A 17,251-nucleotide genomic window follows, 5' to 3' on the forward strand; every position below is an offset into this window, starting at 1 on the left:
ACTCAGGTTCCTCCTTTACAAGCCAGGGAAATACCAGCCAAATACCAAATACCATACCATACCATCTCTATCAAAGAGACCATCGGCTTCAGTCAAACTGGCTCCTGGTCTTGTCTCCCTGGCACACTCTGATCTCCTCTACCTTCCCCAAACTCTGACCTCAGCTTCGAGGCCCAACTCATGTTTCAGTCTGTTGATAGAGGAATCCAGCTTCCTTGTTATTCCCTCTGAACTCCTGCCTGGATGACTCACAGGGACATGCATACACGCTCCCAGCTCTCCTTGGAGAGCAAAATGGTTCCATCTGCCCTGTCACCTGTCAGGCTGAGGGCTGCAAGGGCTGGGGTCAGGCCTGCTTCTTCCCCACTATGGACAGTGTGGACCTTCAAGGCAAAGGGGCTGGGCGGGGGGTTGCTTTACCCGGAGAGGGTTATTGAAGGTCTGTGAGGCCCTCTCACTGAAGTTGAACTTGTTGGTGAGCTTTCGCTCCTTGGGCTGCTTAGGAGTCATCAATTCTTCTTCAGCCACTTTCTGAGATGCCTGGGTGGGGGGGTGGAGAAAAGACCCACAGGACCAGGACTCAACTGTGAGAAGAAGGTGGTGTGGGATGGGGAGTGGGGAGAAGTCGTGTCCTGGGGTAGGATGGGAGTGTGAGGGAAGGATGATGCCAGAGGTCTTGGCACCTGTGGCCTCTTCACTCCTCACCTTCAGGCCCCACTCCCGAGTGTCCTTGAAGCCTCCAGCCAAAGCTGGAGCCGTAAGGGGTGGGCACATGCGTGGTCAGTCGTGTCTGACTCTTTGTGACCCCATGGACTAAAGCCTGCCAGGCTCCTCTGTCCACGGGATTTTCCAGGCAAGAATACTGGAGTGGGTTGCCATTTCCTCCTCCAGGGAAGGGGTGGGATGGACAGCAATGTTATACTGAACCTGAACTATAGGCACATCTGTTTGACTCCCAGCTTCAACTTCCTTGGGCTCTTCTTCTTCTTCCAGGATTTCTGTTTCTGAAATCACCAACTTGGCGGACTCCTGAGAACCTTGGTGGGATACTGCTGTTGAGCCCAAAGTCCCACACACTCCCCTACCCCCTGGCAGGGCAAGGCCTTCTTGGTTTCTATCTTGCAGACCGTGCCTGCCCCAGGGTTCTCCCAGACCTCTCCAGGAGAGCCAGCTGTGAGACTTTATGAAAGGAGAGGCTCTGCAGGGGTCTGGCTTAGCCACCTCCTCCCTACAGTGACCAGAGAAAGGGGACCGGGCTCTGGGCTGCGGCCTCAGGTTGACTCAGGGGCTCACCGGCTGCTAACTCATCACGGTAGTGCTGCCGCCGCCCTTCATCCGAGTCTTTGGGGATCAGGTTCCCGACCTGGGTGAAGTGAACTGCTAGTTGGTCCACAAAGCCAATGAGCTTGTATGTGCCTTCCTGGGAAGAAAGGGGCCACATCAGACCAGAGATCTCCAAAGGGCTGGCCTCAAAATACAGTCTGCCTTCACTCTAAAGGCCTGAGATGGTCCATCTGTTAACAGAATTATAACTTACTAAATCCTCAGTTGACCTGAACTTTTCACTGCATTCCAGTTTCAAGAAGAGAAAACAAATGAAGTTGTGGTTGTTTTTAAGTTCTCATTAAGACTTTCTTTTTGGCTTCTCTTTTTAAATTTTATTGAAGTATAGCTGTTGTATTGGGTTGGCCAAAACATTTGTTTGGATTTTTTTCATAACACCTCACAGAAAAATCCCAACAAACTTTTGGCCAACCCAATACAATATTATATAAGTTACAGGTGTACAACATAATGATTCACAATTTTAAAGGTTATATTCCAAGTTTCGTTGTTGTCCAGTAAGTTATTATAAAATATTGGCTATATTCCTATGTTGTACAGTATATCCTTGTAGCTTATTTTATATTTAATACCTAATAGTTTGTACCTCTTACACCCCTGTTCCTATATTACCCTCCCCACCTTCCCTCTCCCCACTAGAAACTACTAGTTTGTTCTCTGTATCTCTGAGTTTGCTTCTTTTTGTTAATTCGTTAGTTCATTGTGTTTTTTAGATTCCAGATATAAGTGATATCATATAGTATTTGTCTTTCTCTGACTTATTTCACTTAGCATAATGCTCTCCAAGTCCATCAATGTTGCTGCTAATGGCAAAATTTTATTTTTATGAGTAGTTTTCCATTTTGTGTGTGTGTATATATATATGTATATATATATATATACACACCACATCTTTATCCATTCATCTGTTGATGGGCACATAGATTACTTTCATATCTTGGTAATTATAAACAGTGCTGCTATGAACACTGGGGTGCATGCATCTCTTTGAAGTAGTGTTTTTGTTTTTCTCAGATATATACCTAGAGTGGAACTGCTGGGTTGCATAGTAGTTCTATATTTAGTTTTTTTCAGAAAACCTCTATGTTGTTTTCCACAGTGTCTGCATCAGTTTGCATTCCCATCAACGGTGTACGCATCCTCACCAACATTTGTTATTTGTGGTCTTTTTTTTTTTTCCATTTATTTTTATTAGTTGGAGGCTAATTACTTTACATCATTACAGTAGTTTTTGTCATACACTGAAATGAATTAGCCATGGATTTACATGTATTCCCCATCCCGGTCCCCCCTCCCACCTCCCTCTCCACCCGATCCCTCTGGGTCTTCCCAGTGCACCAGGCCCGAGCACTTGTCTCATGCACCCACCTTGGGCTGGTGATCTGTTTCACCCTAGATAATATACATGTTTCAATGCTGTTCTCTTGAAACATCCCACCCTCGCCTTCTCCCAGAGTTGTGGTCTTTTGATGATAGACTTTCTGACAGGTGTGAGGTGATATCTCATTGTGGTTTAGATTTGCATTGCCCTGACGATGAATGATGGTGAGTATCCTTTCATGTGCATGACAGCCGTCTCCATGTCCTCTTTGGAAAATGTCTAATCAGGTCTTCTGCCCATCAGGTTGTTTGTTGTTGTTTTTTATGTTGAGTTATATGAACTGTTTGTATATTTTGGATGCTAACCCCTTATCAGTCATATCATTTGCAAATATTTTCTCCCATTCAGTAGGTTGTCTTTTTGTTTTATCAACGGTTATCTTTGCTGTGCAAAGGTAACCATTTAATTAGGTAACCGTTTAATTAGGTCCCATTTGTTTCTTTTTGCTTTTATTTCCTTTGCTTTAAGAAACAGATCCAAAACATGTTGCCACAGTTTATGTCAAAGAGTGTTCTGCCTATGCTTTCCTCTAGGAGTTTTATAGTTTCCAGTCTTACATTTAGGTCTTTAATCCATTTTAAGTTTATTTTTGTATATGGTGTTCAAGAATGTTCTAATTTCTTTATTTTATATGCGCTGTCAAAGACATATTTTAAAATACATTCATCCAACTCTGAGTAGCTCTGAATTGACCTGTCACTGACTCCTTCATCCACGTCAAGAGATTCTATCTTGCCTGCCTTACCAGAACTCAGAGAGGTCACACATAATCATCAGACACACCTGACCTGGCCTTTTCTCCACTCTATTTAGTGGATGCCAGGGCTAGATAGATCCTCAGAGACACCAAGTCCCCCATCCCTTAAGAGGATCACAAAAATCTAGGAAAGATTGGGGCTTGGCACTTGTCAAGTCACACGGCAAATGAGAAACATGGCTAGTATTAAAGCACAGGCAACCTTGTTCATTCCTTCCTCAACAATTTTTGAATAGACACAATGTACCAAGTATTTTCTAGGTTCTAGAGGTACAAAGCTTAGCAAAAGCAGATATGACCCCTGCTTTTATAAAGCTTATAGTCTGGTTCCCCCAGGCTACCTCCTTAGTGATCAGCATCCTAACCCTAAAGTTTGAGGTCAGGGGTCCATTCCTTTTTTTATATTATTTTATGTTATTTATTTTTGGCTGTGCTGGGTCTTCGTTCCTGCGTGGGGGCTTTCTCTAGTTGTGGCGAGCAGGGGCTGTTCCCTAGTTGTGGTGCATGGCTTTCTCATGGGGTGCATGGATGCCTTCTCTTACTGTGGAGCACAGGCTGTAGGGTCACGGGCTTCAGTAGTCGTGGCTCGTGGGCTCTAGAGCATGGGCTCGGTACTTATGGCACATGGGCTTAGTTGCTCTGAGGTATGTGCGATCCTCCCGGAATTGAACTTGTGTCTCCTGCATTGGCAGGCAGATTCTCAACCACTGGGCCACAGGGGAAGTCCCCAACCCTTTTCAAGTCATACAGAAAAGTATTACCTTTGTATGGCACACTGGGGTAAATTCACCACAGAGGAAACCAACCTGTGGGCTGGTACCAGGCCCAACTGTCCCTGGAGAACAGAAAGAATCACTATTTCTGCACACAGAATGGGACACTCTACCTTTAAAAGTCACCATAAAGCTCTTCCTCTCTCAGTAACACAGATGGATGGGGAGATGGGACAGTGCAGTGCTTAAGAGCATGGTCTATGGGTGCGGGCAGAACTGGATCCAAATCTTGATTCTGCTCCCTATTATCTGTGTAATTTTAGGCTTAGCCAATCTAAGCCTTAATTTCTTCATCTGCAAAATGAGAAGAAGTAGTTTGCAGAATAGTTAAGTATTGAAAATAATGGAAGCAATCAATCAGGCCCTCGAAACAGAGTGTCTGACACATAATAAGTGCTCAGTAAAAATACTAGCTATTATTTTGACAATGGAGATGTCCATGGGAATAAATTATCCATATAGTTGTCATTTGAGATGTCACCTTCATCCTGTCCCCAGTAGTGACTAGGACCTTCCTCTTCAATTTAGGGATGGAATTCAGATTCCATTGCTTCTGTGCGAGGAGGAGGGGCGTGCTTAGATCTGAACACTCTGCCTCCCCAGGACAGCACTCCAAGGGAAAGTAATAGCTTTGGAGACCTAAAGCTCTTAGATCTCAGGGAAGGACTCGGAGGCCAGCTCTGTGGGAGGGATGCCAGGCAGGCCTGGGAGGCTGTTAGAAGGTTGGAGGAGGTGGGCCTGCTTGGGAACCCACGGCTACCCAGCTGGCAGCTGACTCATGGGAATCTTTTCTAATAACTGGGTTTCCAAGAGGGCAAGAGAGGTGCATTGACACCAATCATCTGCCTGTAGCATGCCTCCCACTGAGTCCCAAAGAGATCTTCTTTCGGAGGTCAAAAGAAAAGGAGCTCATAGAGCGCGCTGCACTCCGGCATAAGCTCAGGGACGTGAGGCAGCTTCTCTCTGCCACCCACCCCCTGCCCCTTAACGGGCTGCCTGAGGGATCCCATGAGCACAATTCACAAGTGGGACCCCTCAAGAAATACAGCTGAATTTGTCCCAACCTCTTTGTGGAGGGGGTGCCTACTCAATCTTGAGTAAAAAGCAGTGTGTTCACAAAAAAATTCACAAAAACTGGTACATGAACATTCATAGCAGCATTGTTCATAATAGTCAAGAAGCAGAAACAGTCCAAATGTCCATAAATTGGTGGACATCCAATTGAGTAAATGACATATGATATAGTCATATGATTGAATATTATTTGGCAATAATAAAACTGGGACATATTACAGCATGGGTGAACCTTGAAAACAGTATGCTAAATGAAAGAAGTCAGTCGCAAAAGATGACATATTATTTGATTTCTCTTGTATGAAATGTCCAGAAGAGGCAAATCCATAAAGCTGAAAAAGGGATTAGTGGTTGCCTAAGGCTGGAAGAAACGGAAAACTAGGGAGTGACAACTAAGAGGTATGGGGTTGGTTTGGGGGGAAATGAAAACGTTCTAGAATTGCTTGTGATGATAGTTGCATAATCTATAAATATACAAAAAGCCATTATATTATACACTTTTAAATAGGTTATTCTCTAGCATGTAAAAATTATATCTCAATAAAACTGTTTTTAAAAAAGAGAAAGAAATGGCTCATAGTGTGCTGTCCCCAAGGAAAAGAACAGGAGAAGGAGGTTTAATTTCCATTGTATATTCATTGCTCTTTCAAATCTTTTGAAGCAAAAAACAGCAACAACAAAAAATCTTTTGAAACTACTACCATGGGTTTCTAGATTTCTTTTATATATTAAAAACTCTGTATCTGTACATGTGTGTGTATGTATACATACCATTTGAAGCAGTGTAATGTCGCTTTAGAGTCAGTCAAACTAGTTCAAATTTTGCTTTGACTCCTGGCTATGTGACTTTTGTAATTTGTTTCATCTATTTACCCTTGGTTTCCATAAAATGAAGGTAAAAATCGTTCCGATAGCAAAGAAACCTGAGGATTAATGAGATATCCTATGTAAAAGTTCTAATATAGGACCTGACATTGGTACACTGGCCCCTGGAGACCCAGTGCTTGGTGTTAGTGACTAACATATTACATACATTGGAAAAGCACTTTTCCTACCAAATTATTCATTTCAGGATTCTTGAAAAGAGTGGCTCTGCAGGGCACTTAAAACAATGTAATTAGTGAGACTGAAGGAAGATTCGTAAAGAAATTTCAAAAATCTCTAGAAAACACCATGTAAAATCTCAGGGTTTCAGCCAGAGCACTCACTTTAAAGGTGATTTCTGCAAGAACTGAGAGGCAGGACTTCCCTGGTGGTCCAGTGGTTAAGAATGTGCCTGCCAATGCAGGGGACATGGGTTCGATCCCTTGTCCAGGAAAATCCCACATGCTGTGGAGCAACTAAGCCAGTGAGCCACAGCTATTGAGCCCATATGCCATAATTACTGAAGCCTTTGCCCGAGATCCTATACTCTGCAACAAGAGAAGCCACTGCAATGAAGAGCCCTCACACCACAGCTAAAGAGTAGTTCTCCCTCGCTGCAACTAGAGAAAGTCTGCATGCAGCAACAAAGACCCAGCACAGCAAAAAATGAAGTTTTTTAAAAAGAGCCGAGGGGCTTTTGCAATATAGCAAGTCACCAAGCCAAGGAGCACCCAGAGGCCTCTACCCCAGAGAGGATGACTTACTTTGAAGCTATACCTGACGATGTTCTGGGGTGCATGCGGGTTGTTGGCTGTCAGAATCCGGGTGAACTCCTCCTTCAGCTCCTGAGGGAGAGAAACACCCAGAAGGTCAAATGTAGAGGCCCCCACCCTCTGTGAAGATACCCTGGGATGTAAGCAGACATCTGGCAACCTAGGTTCTGTGCAGAGTCTATCTCCAAGGCTGGAGGTGGTGGAAGGGGTGGGAGTAAGATGCTGCTCACTTACCGCATCAGTCAAGTCCAGTTGGTCAGGGGGTTTAACTGTGGCTTTGGACTGCGCCCATTCATCTGTCCCTTCCCCTACTTCGGTCCCTGAGTCTTCATCCTGGACAAAAACCTCACATGAGAAATAAGAACCTTACCTGCTTAGACAAGCAAGCAGAACTGCAGGGAGCCCTTTCATTCACCATCCTCCCAGAAGCCAAGCTCTGCCCCAAGACATAGAATGCAAAGCATACGAGACAGCACTCGAGCGAGGGTCCAAAGGAACTGGTCAGACAAGAGTTCTCATTGCCTGGAGGATCGTGGCCACCTCAGTCCTGGGAGTCTGGGCTTAGCTGGAATACTGTGGTAGGTCTTTGGCCCCAGGAGTGAGACCAGAACCGGCTCATTCTTACTGCTTCCCATGCAGCCTGGAAGCTAATAGCTGGGACCAGCTGTGAAAAGGCCCCCAGCCATTCTTTAAGCTACTTCAACTCTGATTCACATTTTACCTTCCAGTTTGCCACCTTAAGGTTATTCTTACAGTAATACTCCCAGTGCTTTTTAACTTGAAGCCTCATAGTCTTATCAAAGCCTTGAAGCAAAAAAAAAAATCAGTAACTAGAAGTTTGCCCCTTCCCTGATAGACAGTTAAATACCTTGCCACAGTGGCCCATGACATATTAAAAAATATTCACCCTCACTAGCAATCAAAGACATGCAAAATAAAACAATGCAATTTTTTCATTATTGAACTGGTGAAGGGCGGTGACCTCTTTCTCATGAGAACACACAGAGGATCTCCTTCATCCCTGTCCAGAAGAGGAGACACAAGAAGAAACGCCTGGTTGCAGAGCTCCAATTCCTACTTCATGGATGTGAAATGCCCAGGAATCTATAAAATCACCGCTGTCTTTAGCGAACATGCACAAACAATAGCTTCATGTGCTGGCTACTCTACTGTCCTCAGTCAGCCTACAGGAGGAACTGCAAAGCTTACAGAAGGATGCTCCTTCAGACAGAGACAGCACTAAAAGCACCCTAAATCCAGATGGATGGGAAACCATCCTAACCAGTGCATTTTGAACACAAAAAACAAGCAAGCAAGTGAAACAAAATGAAACAAAAAAAACTGTTTAAAACCAAAGAAAACCAAACAGACAAAACCAATATCCAATGTTGGCGAGGTTGTGGGAAAATGGGCACTTGTAAATTAGTACAACCTTTCTAAAGAGCAATTTTGAAATATTTATCAAAAGTCTAATAAGTATTGAGTTGGCCAAAATGTTTGTTTGGGCTTTACCACAAGATGTTAAGGAAAAACTTGAACTATCTTTTTGGCCAACACATTATTTGTACTCTTTGACCCAAATTTCTATGTATAGGAATTTATGTTAAGAAAAAAAATGATAGGCCTAAAGATTTAAAAGCATGAATGTTTGTTGGAGGGTTGATCATAATAGTGAAAAAGAGGAAATATTTAAATGTCCGACAATGGGGCATGGTTGAACAAAATTATGGAATGGCCTTAATGAACATAAGGTAAAATATTGTGCATTAATTTAAAATGATTCTATGAAAGTATATTTATTGACAATGGAAAGTACTCTAGTATGTAAAAAGCAGATAGTAAAAGAACATTCAGTTTGACTCCATTTAAAAATAAATACATGTAATTTTTATATGTGCATTGAAATATCTGGGAAGATATAGCATTACATGTTAACTAAGAGGTTTCCCAGAGTGACAGGTGTAAGGGTGATTTTAACGTTCTTTCTGCTTTTCTTTAAAAAGATATAACTAATACTTCAACAGAAGAAATGCTATTAGTTTTTTGCTGAGAAACTGCGTGGTCTCAGCACTTACCCTCTTCCTCGTTCCTCTGCCCATGTTGATGCTCTGAAAAAAGAACAGAAACAGAAGATAAGTCATAAGTGACTCTCCACAGGAATATCAGAAAGAGAATTACAGGGGGGCTTCTGCCCGAGGACCTCAAAGACAAGTGACACTGAGCTTCCTCAAATCTCACAGTCTTCTCATTGGCAACAGGTGCCCAGCCAAGGAGGCCCTATATCTGAGGCAACCTGATTCCAGCATCAGTGAGACTGATCTCTGAAGAGCAACCGGGTAACTTACTAACTGGCATTTCTTATCTGCAATTAGCTCAACAAACATTTTTAAAAATCATATACTAAGTGCTCATCTCTGTGCCAGGCATTAAGGGGATTCTGAGGGCAGATTATATTTATAAACAGTTGTTTATGATGAAGGTTTGGGTACTTTGTACTGCTTTGTACACTGCTGTCTCAGAATATAGCAGGTATTCAAAACACTTATTGAATATATGAATGAATGCCATCAAACCCCTTAGTAATCATTACCCCGGGAAAATGTTTCTCCTCTTGAAGCCTGTTTTCTCATCTACTGTAAGATGCACAAGATTGGATATGATGACCTTCCAGTTCTAGCATGCTAAAATTTTATGTTCCCAAGAGTAGCATGCTTTTTAAAAAAATTATCTATTTACTTATTTATTTTTGGCTATGCTGGGTCTTCGTTGCTGCATGTGGGCTTTTTCTAGTTGTAGAGCATGTGATTTGGTGCACACAGGCTTCAGTAGTTGTGGCACACAGGCTCAGTAATCCGGGTACACAGGTTTAGTTGCCGTGTGGCATGTGGGATCTTCCCAGAACAGGAATCGAATTCGTGTCCTCCGCATTGGCAGGCAGATTCTTAACCACTGGCCCACCAGGGAAGTCCCAAGAGTAGCATGCTGGATTCAACTAGATAAACATTTGTTGAGCATCTACTCATGTGTCAAGGACTAACCTAGGCAGTGAGACAAAGATGAAGAGAGATGAGGTCCCTACCCCTGTTTGCTCAGGGTCCATGGAGGACAGAAGCATGTGATCAGTGCTCATTATTTACTCACTCATTCACTCAGCATGTTCTCTTGAAAGTCTGCTCTGTGCCAGCAGTAGAGACACGTGCCCAGAGTATTCATGCATGGAGACACCTAGCCAGCCTAGTGGCTGGCTCACTGAGGTGGCTATTTCTCAGCTCAATATCAAAAGACAAGTATGGGTTATCCAAGTGGAGAAAACGTTTTTCAGAAAGGCTGGCCAGAAGAGGAAAACAGCATGTGAAATGGCAAGAGCAGAACAATACCAGAAACTATAAAATGCTCCACCAAAGAAATAAAACAAGACCCTGCAGTATAGACACTGAACAAATAGTTGTTTCAGGTGATGGAGCAAGAAGGAAATCAGTGGAGACTGGAGATGTGTGTGTCAGGGGAGTGGTAAGCTTGGAAGAAGCAGGTCTAGGCCTTGAAGGAGGGGGCAAGGCAGTCGAGGAACCAAAGGGCACATGTTGGTGACAGCCTGGCACTCCAGGCAGAGACCCTGGCTCCCAGCTCTCGCTGACCACCTGAGTGATCTTAGAGGAGGTCTCTGGGTCCTAGTTTCCCAAATGCAAAGTGAGGGGGTTAGACCAGAAGGACTCTCACAATTCTCCCATGGCAGGGGCTGCAGAGAGGCTTTGATGGTGGATGGGGAGGGGATTCCAGAGGGTGAGAAGGGCATGTCCTGGCTTAGGCAGGGTTTGTTGCTGGGAGGGCAGCAGCAGGATTCAGATTTCTGCCAGGCCGCCTAGGTTTCCAGGGATGGGAACCTTCCTCTGAGGCTAAGCCACATGAGCCAGAAAGCGGCTTTCCTTTGAAGAGCCTCTAATCCCTAAGGTAATGAGATGGAAGCGCCACAATGTCCAAGTTTTCTGGCCCACGACAGAGCACTGGAGGGCCAACCCCACCCCAGGCTGCCAGCCCTAAATAGGAAACGAGATCCAGTTACCATTGCCCCCCGTAAATATGTCTGTAAAACATTTATCTGGCAATAAAAGAACTGACAAGGCAATTTGAGTGTAATTGTTTTTGGCAGTTGGAAATATTTCAATTAACACACTGTAAAAGCCACACTATAATAAATGCAAAACAGGCCAATGAAATCAGCTGCAGCCCTGACTTTCCAACCATGACAAAGGAGATTGAATGTCAGGCCACCACCTTGGGCTGTTGGTCTTCCAGAAGGAGAAGCCTGAGGCAGACAAGCCTGTATTCCTGAAAGGTTTCTGAGGATTCCTCCCAGAAGCTGTCAAACCACAGAAAAAGACAGCCCAAAGTCCCTCATCTGGCCCTCGGAACTCTATCATGCAACCCCGCATCTCCGGTCCAGCCTGCTCTCCGGCCACTCTTGAGATGCAAACCAGCAAGGTATTCACATTTCCTGAGCTTGGCCTCTCCTTTCCCACTCGTGTACCTTTGCTTTTACCATCCCTCCTGCCAAGAATGCCATCTTCTCCTTCTCCCTCCCTGTTTCTACTCAATGCGTGTGCGCTAAGTCGTGACCCACTCTGTGACCCCATGGACTGTAGCCTGCCAGGCTCCTTTGTCCACGGCATTTCCCAAGCAAGAATACTGGAATGGGTTGCCATTCTTCCCGACCCAGGGATCAAACCTGCATCTGTTACATCTCCAGCATTGACAGGCAGGCTCTTTACCACTAGCACCACCTGGGGAGCCCTATCTCGGCTCCCACTATCTTGGCCTAACAAAACCCTACCCAGCTAGCCTCTGCTAGTTCTATCATCTAATCCTGACCTTTCTCCTACCTCCCTCTATTCTTTCTGTCTGCACTCTGAGCAAGGATCTGCCCTGTCTCACATCACCACCATTAGCATTGGCTGTGGAGAGATGAAGGACTAAATATAACTTCAAATACTCTGTTGTCTCCAGGTTTTGTTCTGCAAAAGGGGACAGAATTATGAAAAGAAATATGAGAGTGCAGCACACATCAGAGGCAGCTAGGCGATCCCAGCAAGGGAGATGCCCCATTCTAAAACACTGACCAAAGAAGACCCTCTACTCTTGGACACGGCATTTCAGTCACTCTGTGAAGTCAAGGGAGGAGCCAGTGAAGGAGCGGTGCCCCCACCACCACCACCAGGCCACCAGGGCAATCAGAGTAATTGATGATCAATGGGATAACAGATTTCCCAGCCTGAACTCCGTCATAGTAAAGCACTTTTCTATTTTCACTGTTAAGAGATTTTAGTGTGAGCATCCTGAAGGCAGGAACTGGTAATGACCCCACCGCCTAGAGGCTACTTCTCAGTTCTCTTACAGGACCTGGCATTGCTGAGGGCTCCCTTGCTCCTGCTAGAAATTTCTCCACCCCTAATAGTTCTTTCTCAATATCCTTGATCCCTCCAGGAACAGATGCTTGGCCCCCTAGTCTTCTGTATCCACACATTCTCCTGGGTGCTCTTAAGCCCACCCACAGGTTCATCATCTTCTTTGTCTTGAAGCTCAAATGACAAAGCTTAGATTTTCAAATTTGTGACAGAGTACTCAAACTCAGTATCTTAAAAAATCAACCTCAAAAAAAAAAAAAAAATCAACCTCATTGTGTTCTTTTTACACCCCAACCATCATCTTTTTTTTCCACTCCAAACTTCCATCTCCTCTAGTATTTCCAATCTCACTCAAGTGTACCACCATTCAAGCACCCAGGTTGGAAACTGGGAGCCATCAGTCACCTGTCTTTCCCTCATCCTTTTACTAGCATCATATTTCTAAGTCTAACAATTCTATCACTTTAATATCTTTTATAACTATCCTCTCCATTCATATCCCCCTTTAATTCAAGTCCTTACTCCCTCTTGCCAAACTACATTTGATTACCCTAACTCCACTTTCTCTCCACTCTCATAATTATATCTATCACCATTTTCAGCTATTGAGCACTGACCCTGAGCCAGTCATTTACTAAGCAATTTATGTACATGATCTCATTTAATCTCCATAAACATCCTATGGGGAAGGATTATAACATCATTATTCCTGTTTTACAGATGAGGACCCTGAGGCACAGCAAGATGAAGCAACTGACCCAGAGCTGACCAGAACATGAACCCAAACTCTTAATCACTGTAAATAATCTTCTTAAAACGTAAACCTGATCACTCTCCTACTTTAAAGCCTCTAAGGGCTCTCCGTCACTCACGAGTGGAATCCCCAAATCCCTAACATGGCATCCACCACATCTCCAACTCTTTTCCTGCCACGGCCATGGAAGGGTGCTTTGAAAACGAAAGTTCAATGTAACAGATGATTATTATTGCCACCTACTGAGCATTTGGGGCTTCCCAGGTGGTGCTAGTGGTAACTTGCCTGCCAATGCAGGAGATATAAGAGACACAGGTTCTTCTCCTGGGTAGGGAAGATTCCTGGAGGAGGGGGCATGGCAACCCACTCCAGTATTCTTGCCTGGAGAATCCCATGGACAGAGGAGCCTGGCAGGCTACAGTCCATGGGGTTGCAAAAAGTCAGACACAACTGAAGCCACTTAGCTCACATCGGGCATTTATCTGCACTTAGACTTGTTTTGGGGCTTCCCAGGTGTTGCTAGTGGTAAAGACCCCCCCTGCCAATGCAGGAGACATAAGAGGTGCTCTAGCTCAGGGTCCGGAAGATCCCTTGGAGGAGGGCATGGCAACCCACTCCAGTATTCTTACCTGGAGAATCCTACAGACAGAGGAGCATAGGGTCACAAAGAATTGGACATGACTGAAGCAAGTGAGCATGCACGCAGACTTGTTTTGATACATGACATACTGCACAGTGTAAGCAATCCAGCTGTCCCTGAATATATTTTAGGGGTAAGTCAGGAGATCAAAACTTCTTAAACTGATCCCTATTATGAAGATATTATTTTAAAACAAGTATGTGCTCAGATGTATCCATGGGGCCCAAATATGGGCTTTGAAGTCAACCATACCTGGTTTGAGTCCCTTCTCTGCCATCCGCTAGGCAAGTTACTTGTCTCCTCAGTATCCTTATCTCTTAAATGGGCATCATACCAATGCCCTCTGAAGCCAATCATAGCCCATAGTTATGAGGATTCAATGAGTCAATGTACATAAAGTGCAAATTGCAGTGCCTGGCCAGTTAAGGCCAGGCCCAATAAAGGACTGCTGGTAGTATTATTATTCCCACTTACACACCCTGCTCTGCCCTAGCCACATAGGATCTGTCTGTCCCTTTGCTTACTAGGAAGCACTTGCCCTAGGGATGACTACAAGTCTTCAGCAGCTCACATATCCACCCAAGAGTTCCTTGATGAAATGTGTTCTTTTCTGGAAAGAGCGGCTCTTTGAAGTGTGCAAACCCACAGACACTTCATCCTCCTTCCTGGGGCCCCAGGAGATTTTGTTCACCATTTCAGTTGTCTTGGTCCTTATTTTAAAACTCCCTAACAGGTTTCCATTAAGCTAAAGTGAAACTAAATACCTCACCAGCTTGCAGTTTCCGTTTCTAAAAGGGTAAAAGCTCTTAGTCCCAAAGGAACAGTAATTTACCAACAAATCTTCCTCCAGCTTCACTGACTGCATTTCAAATCCCTGAGCCTAGTGCAGTGTCTAAAGCACCCAGAAGGTGCTCAGTAAGTATGGTTGAAAGAGGTCTCAAATTTTTGAAATACTAGGTGAGATTTCCTTGGACTGCAAGGAGATCAAACCAGTCAATCCTAAAGGAAATCAACCCTGAATATTCATTGGAAGGCCTGATGCTGAAGCTCCAATACTTTGACCACCTGACGCAGAAAGCCAACCCACTGGAAAAATAGCCTGATGCTGGGAAAGATCGAGGGCAGGAGGAGAAGGAGGCAACAGAGGATGAGATGGTTGGATGGCATCACCAACTGAATGGGTGAGTTTGAGCAAACTCCAGGAGATGGTGAAGGACAGGGAAGCCTGTTGTGCTTCCATGGGGTCACAAAGAATACGACACGACTTAGTGACTAAACAACAACAAAGATAAACGCTAACAGGTACTATCATACACTATTTGGGCATGCCAACTCATGCAGGGTTAATTGGCAATACCTGCCAAAATTTCAAATGCATATACATCTCAACTCAACAACTCTGCTTTTTTGAATTTTTCCTATATAAATACTATAGTATTTATATATATACTGTATATATATGCATACTATATGCATAAGTATACTTATGCATACTATAATACATATGCATAAGATGTATGTACAAAACTGCTCACTGCAGCCTTTTGGTAATATTTCAAAAATGGGGGAAAAAAACTAAATATTCATCGATAGGGGCCTAGTGAAATACATCATGGTATAGCCATTCAATGGGATATTATGTATATTTTTAAAAGAATGAGGTAACTTTTATGTATTGTTATGTAAAGCCTCCAAGCTTTTTTTTTAATTGTTAAATAAACAAGCAAGTTACATAAACAGATGACCCATCATCTTACTTTAAGAATTTGTGCACACATGAAATTTCTGGAAGAATAATGTAGATTCCGTTGAGAGTGGTTTGGTCCAGGGAATGTGACTCGGGAGTTGCAGGGAAGGGAAAAAATGCAGTTTACCTTATACTCATTCTCATGGTTTTAATATTTTTAATGTAAATGTGCATTAGTTTTATAATTTAAAATGCTAATTAAGAATTTTAAAAGTTAATACAGTTAAAAAGGGTAGTTTGGGGTTTTTTTTTTTCCCCTATTAATGCAGTGTTAGCATAGCGCTCAGAGTGCATAAAAAGGAACACGAGACCAAATTCATGCTTCCCTGGAAGACCAAGAGGGAAGAAGTCAAAGCTATGGGCCTCTTCCCAAATAAGGCTAGAGATGGCAAGGCAGGGTAGGGTTTAAAACCTGAAGCTCTAGTGTAAGCCTGGCTGGATTCCTGATTCTGTCACAACTACATGTGCAACTTTGAGCAAGGTATTCATGTCCTAATCCTCGTTCTCTCATCTATAAGGCAGAGAAAAATATTAGTACTTTCCTTAGATTTGCTGTGAGGATAAAACACAACAATGCATGATGAGAACCTTACTCAGAGCCCAGCACTCAGTAAGCCCTCAAGTACAAGAGGCAGTGTTATTACTTTATTATTCTATCATGGTCTGCTGTGCATGCCGATTGAGGCTCAATCTGAGGGCATTTATTGAATAGTTGAAAAGTGTGTTGCCCAGGTTCCATGAAATCCTTGTCAGAAAGGAAGCTATAAATCTCAGGGGTGTACAGAAGAGGGATGAAACTAAAAACACTTTCCCTTTATAAAGCATCTTTCAGTTTACTGAACACTTTGAAGTACATAATCTCATTTGGCCTTTATTCTTATCTTTGTGGGTGGATGCTGAATCTTGTAAGAAAATTACAGATACCAAGGGAACATTTCATGTAAAGATGGGCACAATTAAGGGCAGAAATGGTATGCACCTAACAGAAGCAGAAGATATTAAAAGAGGTGGCAAGAATACACAGAAGAACTGTACAAAAAAGGTCTTCACAACCCAGATAATCACGATGGTGTGATCACTCACCTAGAGCCAGACATCCTGGAATGTGAAGTCAAGTGGGCCTTAGGAAGCATCACTATGAACAAAGCTAGTGGAGGTCATGGAATTCCAGTTGAGCTTTTTCAAATCCTAAAAGATGATGCTGTGAAAGTGCTGCACTCAATATGTCAGCAAATTTGGAAAACTCAGCAGTGGCCATAGGACTGGAAAAGGTCAGTCTTCATTCCAATCCCAAAGAAAGGCAATGCCGAGGAATGCTCAAACTACTGCACAATTGCACTCATCTCACACGCTAGTAAAGCAATGCTCAAAATTCTCCAAGCCGGACTTCAACAAAACATGAACTGTGAACTTCCAGATGTCCAAGCTGGATTTAGAAAAGGCAGAGGAACCAGAGATCAAATTGCCAACATCCGCTGGATCATCGAAAAAGCAAGAGAGTTCCAGAAAAACGTCTACATCTGCCAAAGCCTTTGACTGTGTGGATCACAATAAACTGAAAGAGAAAAATCTGAAAATTGGAAAATCTGAAAGAAATGGGAATACCAGACCACCTGACCTGCCTCTTCAGAAACCTGTATGCAGGTCAGGAAGCAACAGTTAGAACTGGACATGGAACAACAGACTGGTTCCAAAGAGGAAAAGGAGTATGTCAAGGCTGTATATTGTCACCCTGCTTGTTTAAC

The 17,251-nt window shown here is 43.6% G+C and overlaps 1 protein-coding gene across 2 annotated transcripts in view; it reads right to left on the bottom strand.

Moving 5' to 3' along the window:
• The window catches only part of DNAI1 (dynein axonemal intermediate chain 1), a 67,333-nt gene that overhangs the window by 36,410 nt on the left and 13,672 nt on the right, over positions 1–17,251 (bottom strand). For both annotated transcript variants that reach the window (XM_020898333.2, XM_020898332.2), the window contains exons 2-7: positions 9,042–9,074; positions 7,201–7,299; positions 6,958–7,038; positions 1,294–1,420; positions 928–1,037; positions 421–540 (exon numbers count right to left, since the gene is read on the bottom strand). In XM_020898333.2, coding sequence (XP_020753992.2) covers positions 421–540; positions 928–1,037; positions 1,294–1,420; positions 6,958–7,038; positions 7,201–7,299; positions 9,042–9,074 — 570 coding nt within the window. The remainder of the gene's footprint in view (positions 1–420; positions 541–927; positions 1,038–1,293; positions 1,421–6,957; positions 7,039–7,200; positions 7,300–9,041; positions 9,075–17,251) is intronic.

Source organism: Odocoileus virginianus, chromosome 31 (genome assembly GCF_023699985.2).
Source record: "Odocoileus virginianus isolate 20LAN1187 ecotype Illinois chromosome 31, Ovbor_1.2, whole genome shotgun sequence".
NCBI classification, from domain to species: Eukaryota; Metazoa; Chordata; class Mammalia; order Artiodactyla; family Cervidae; genus Odocoileus; species Odocoileus virginianus.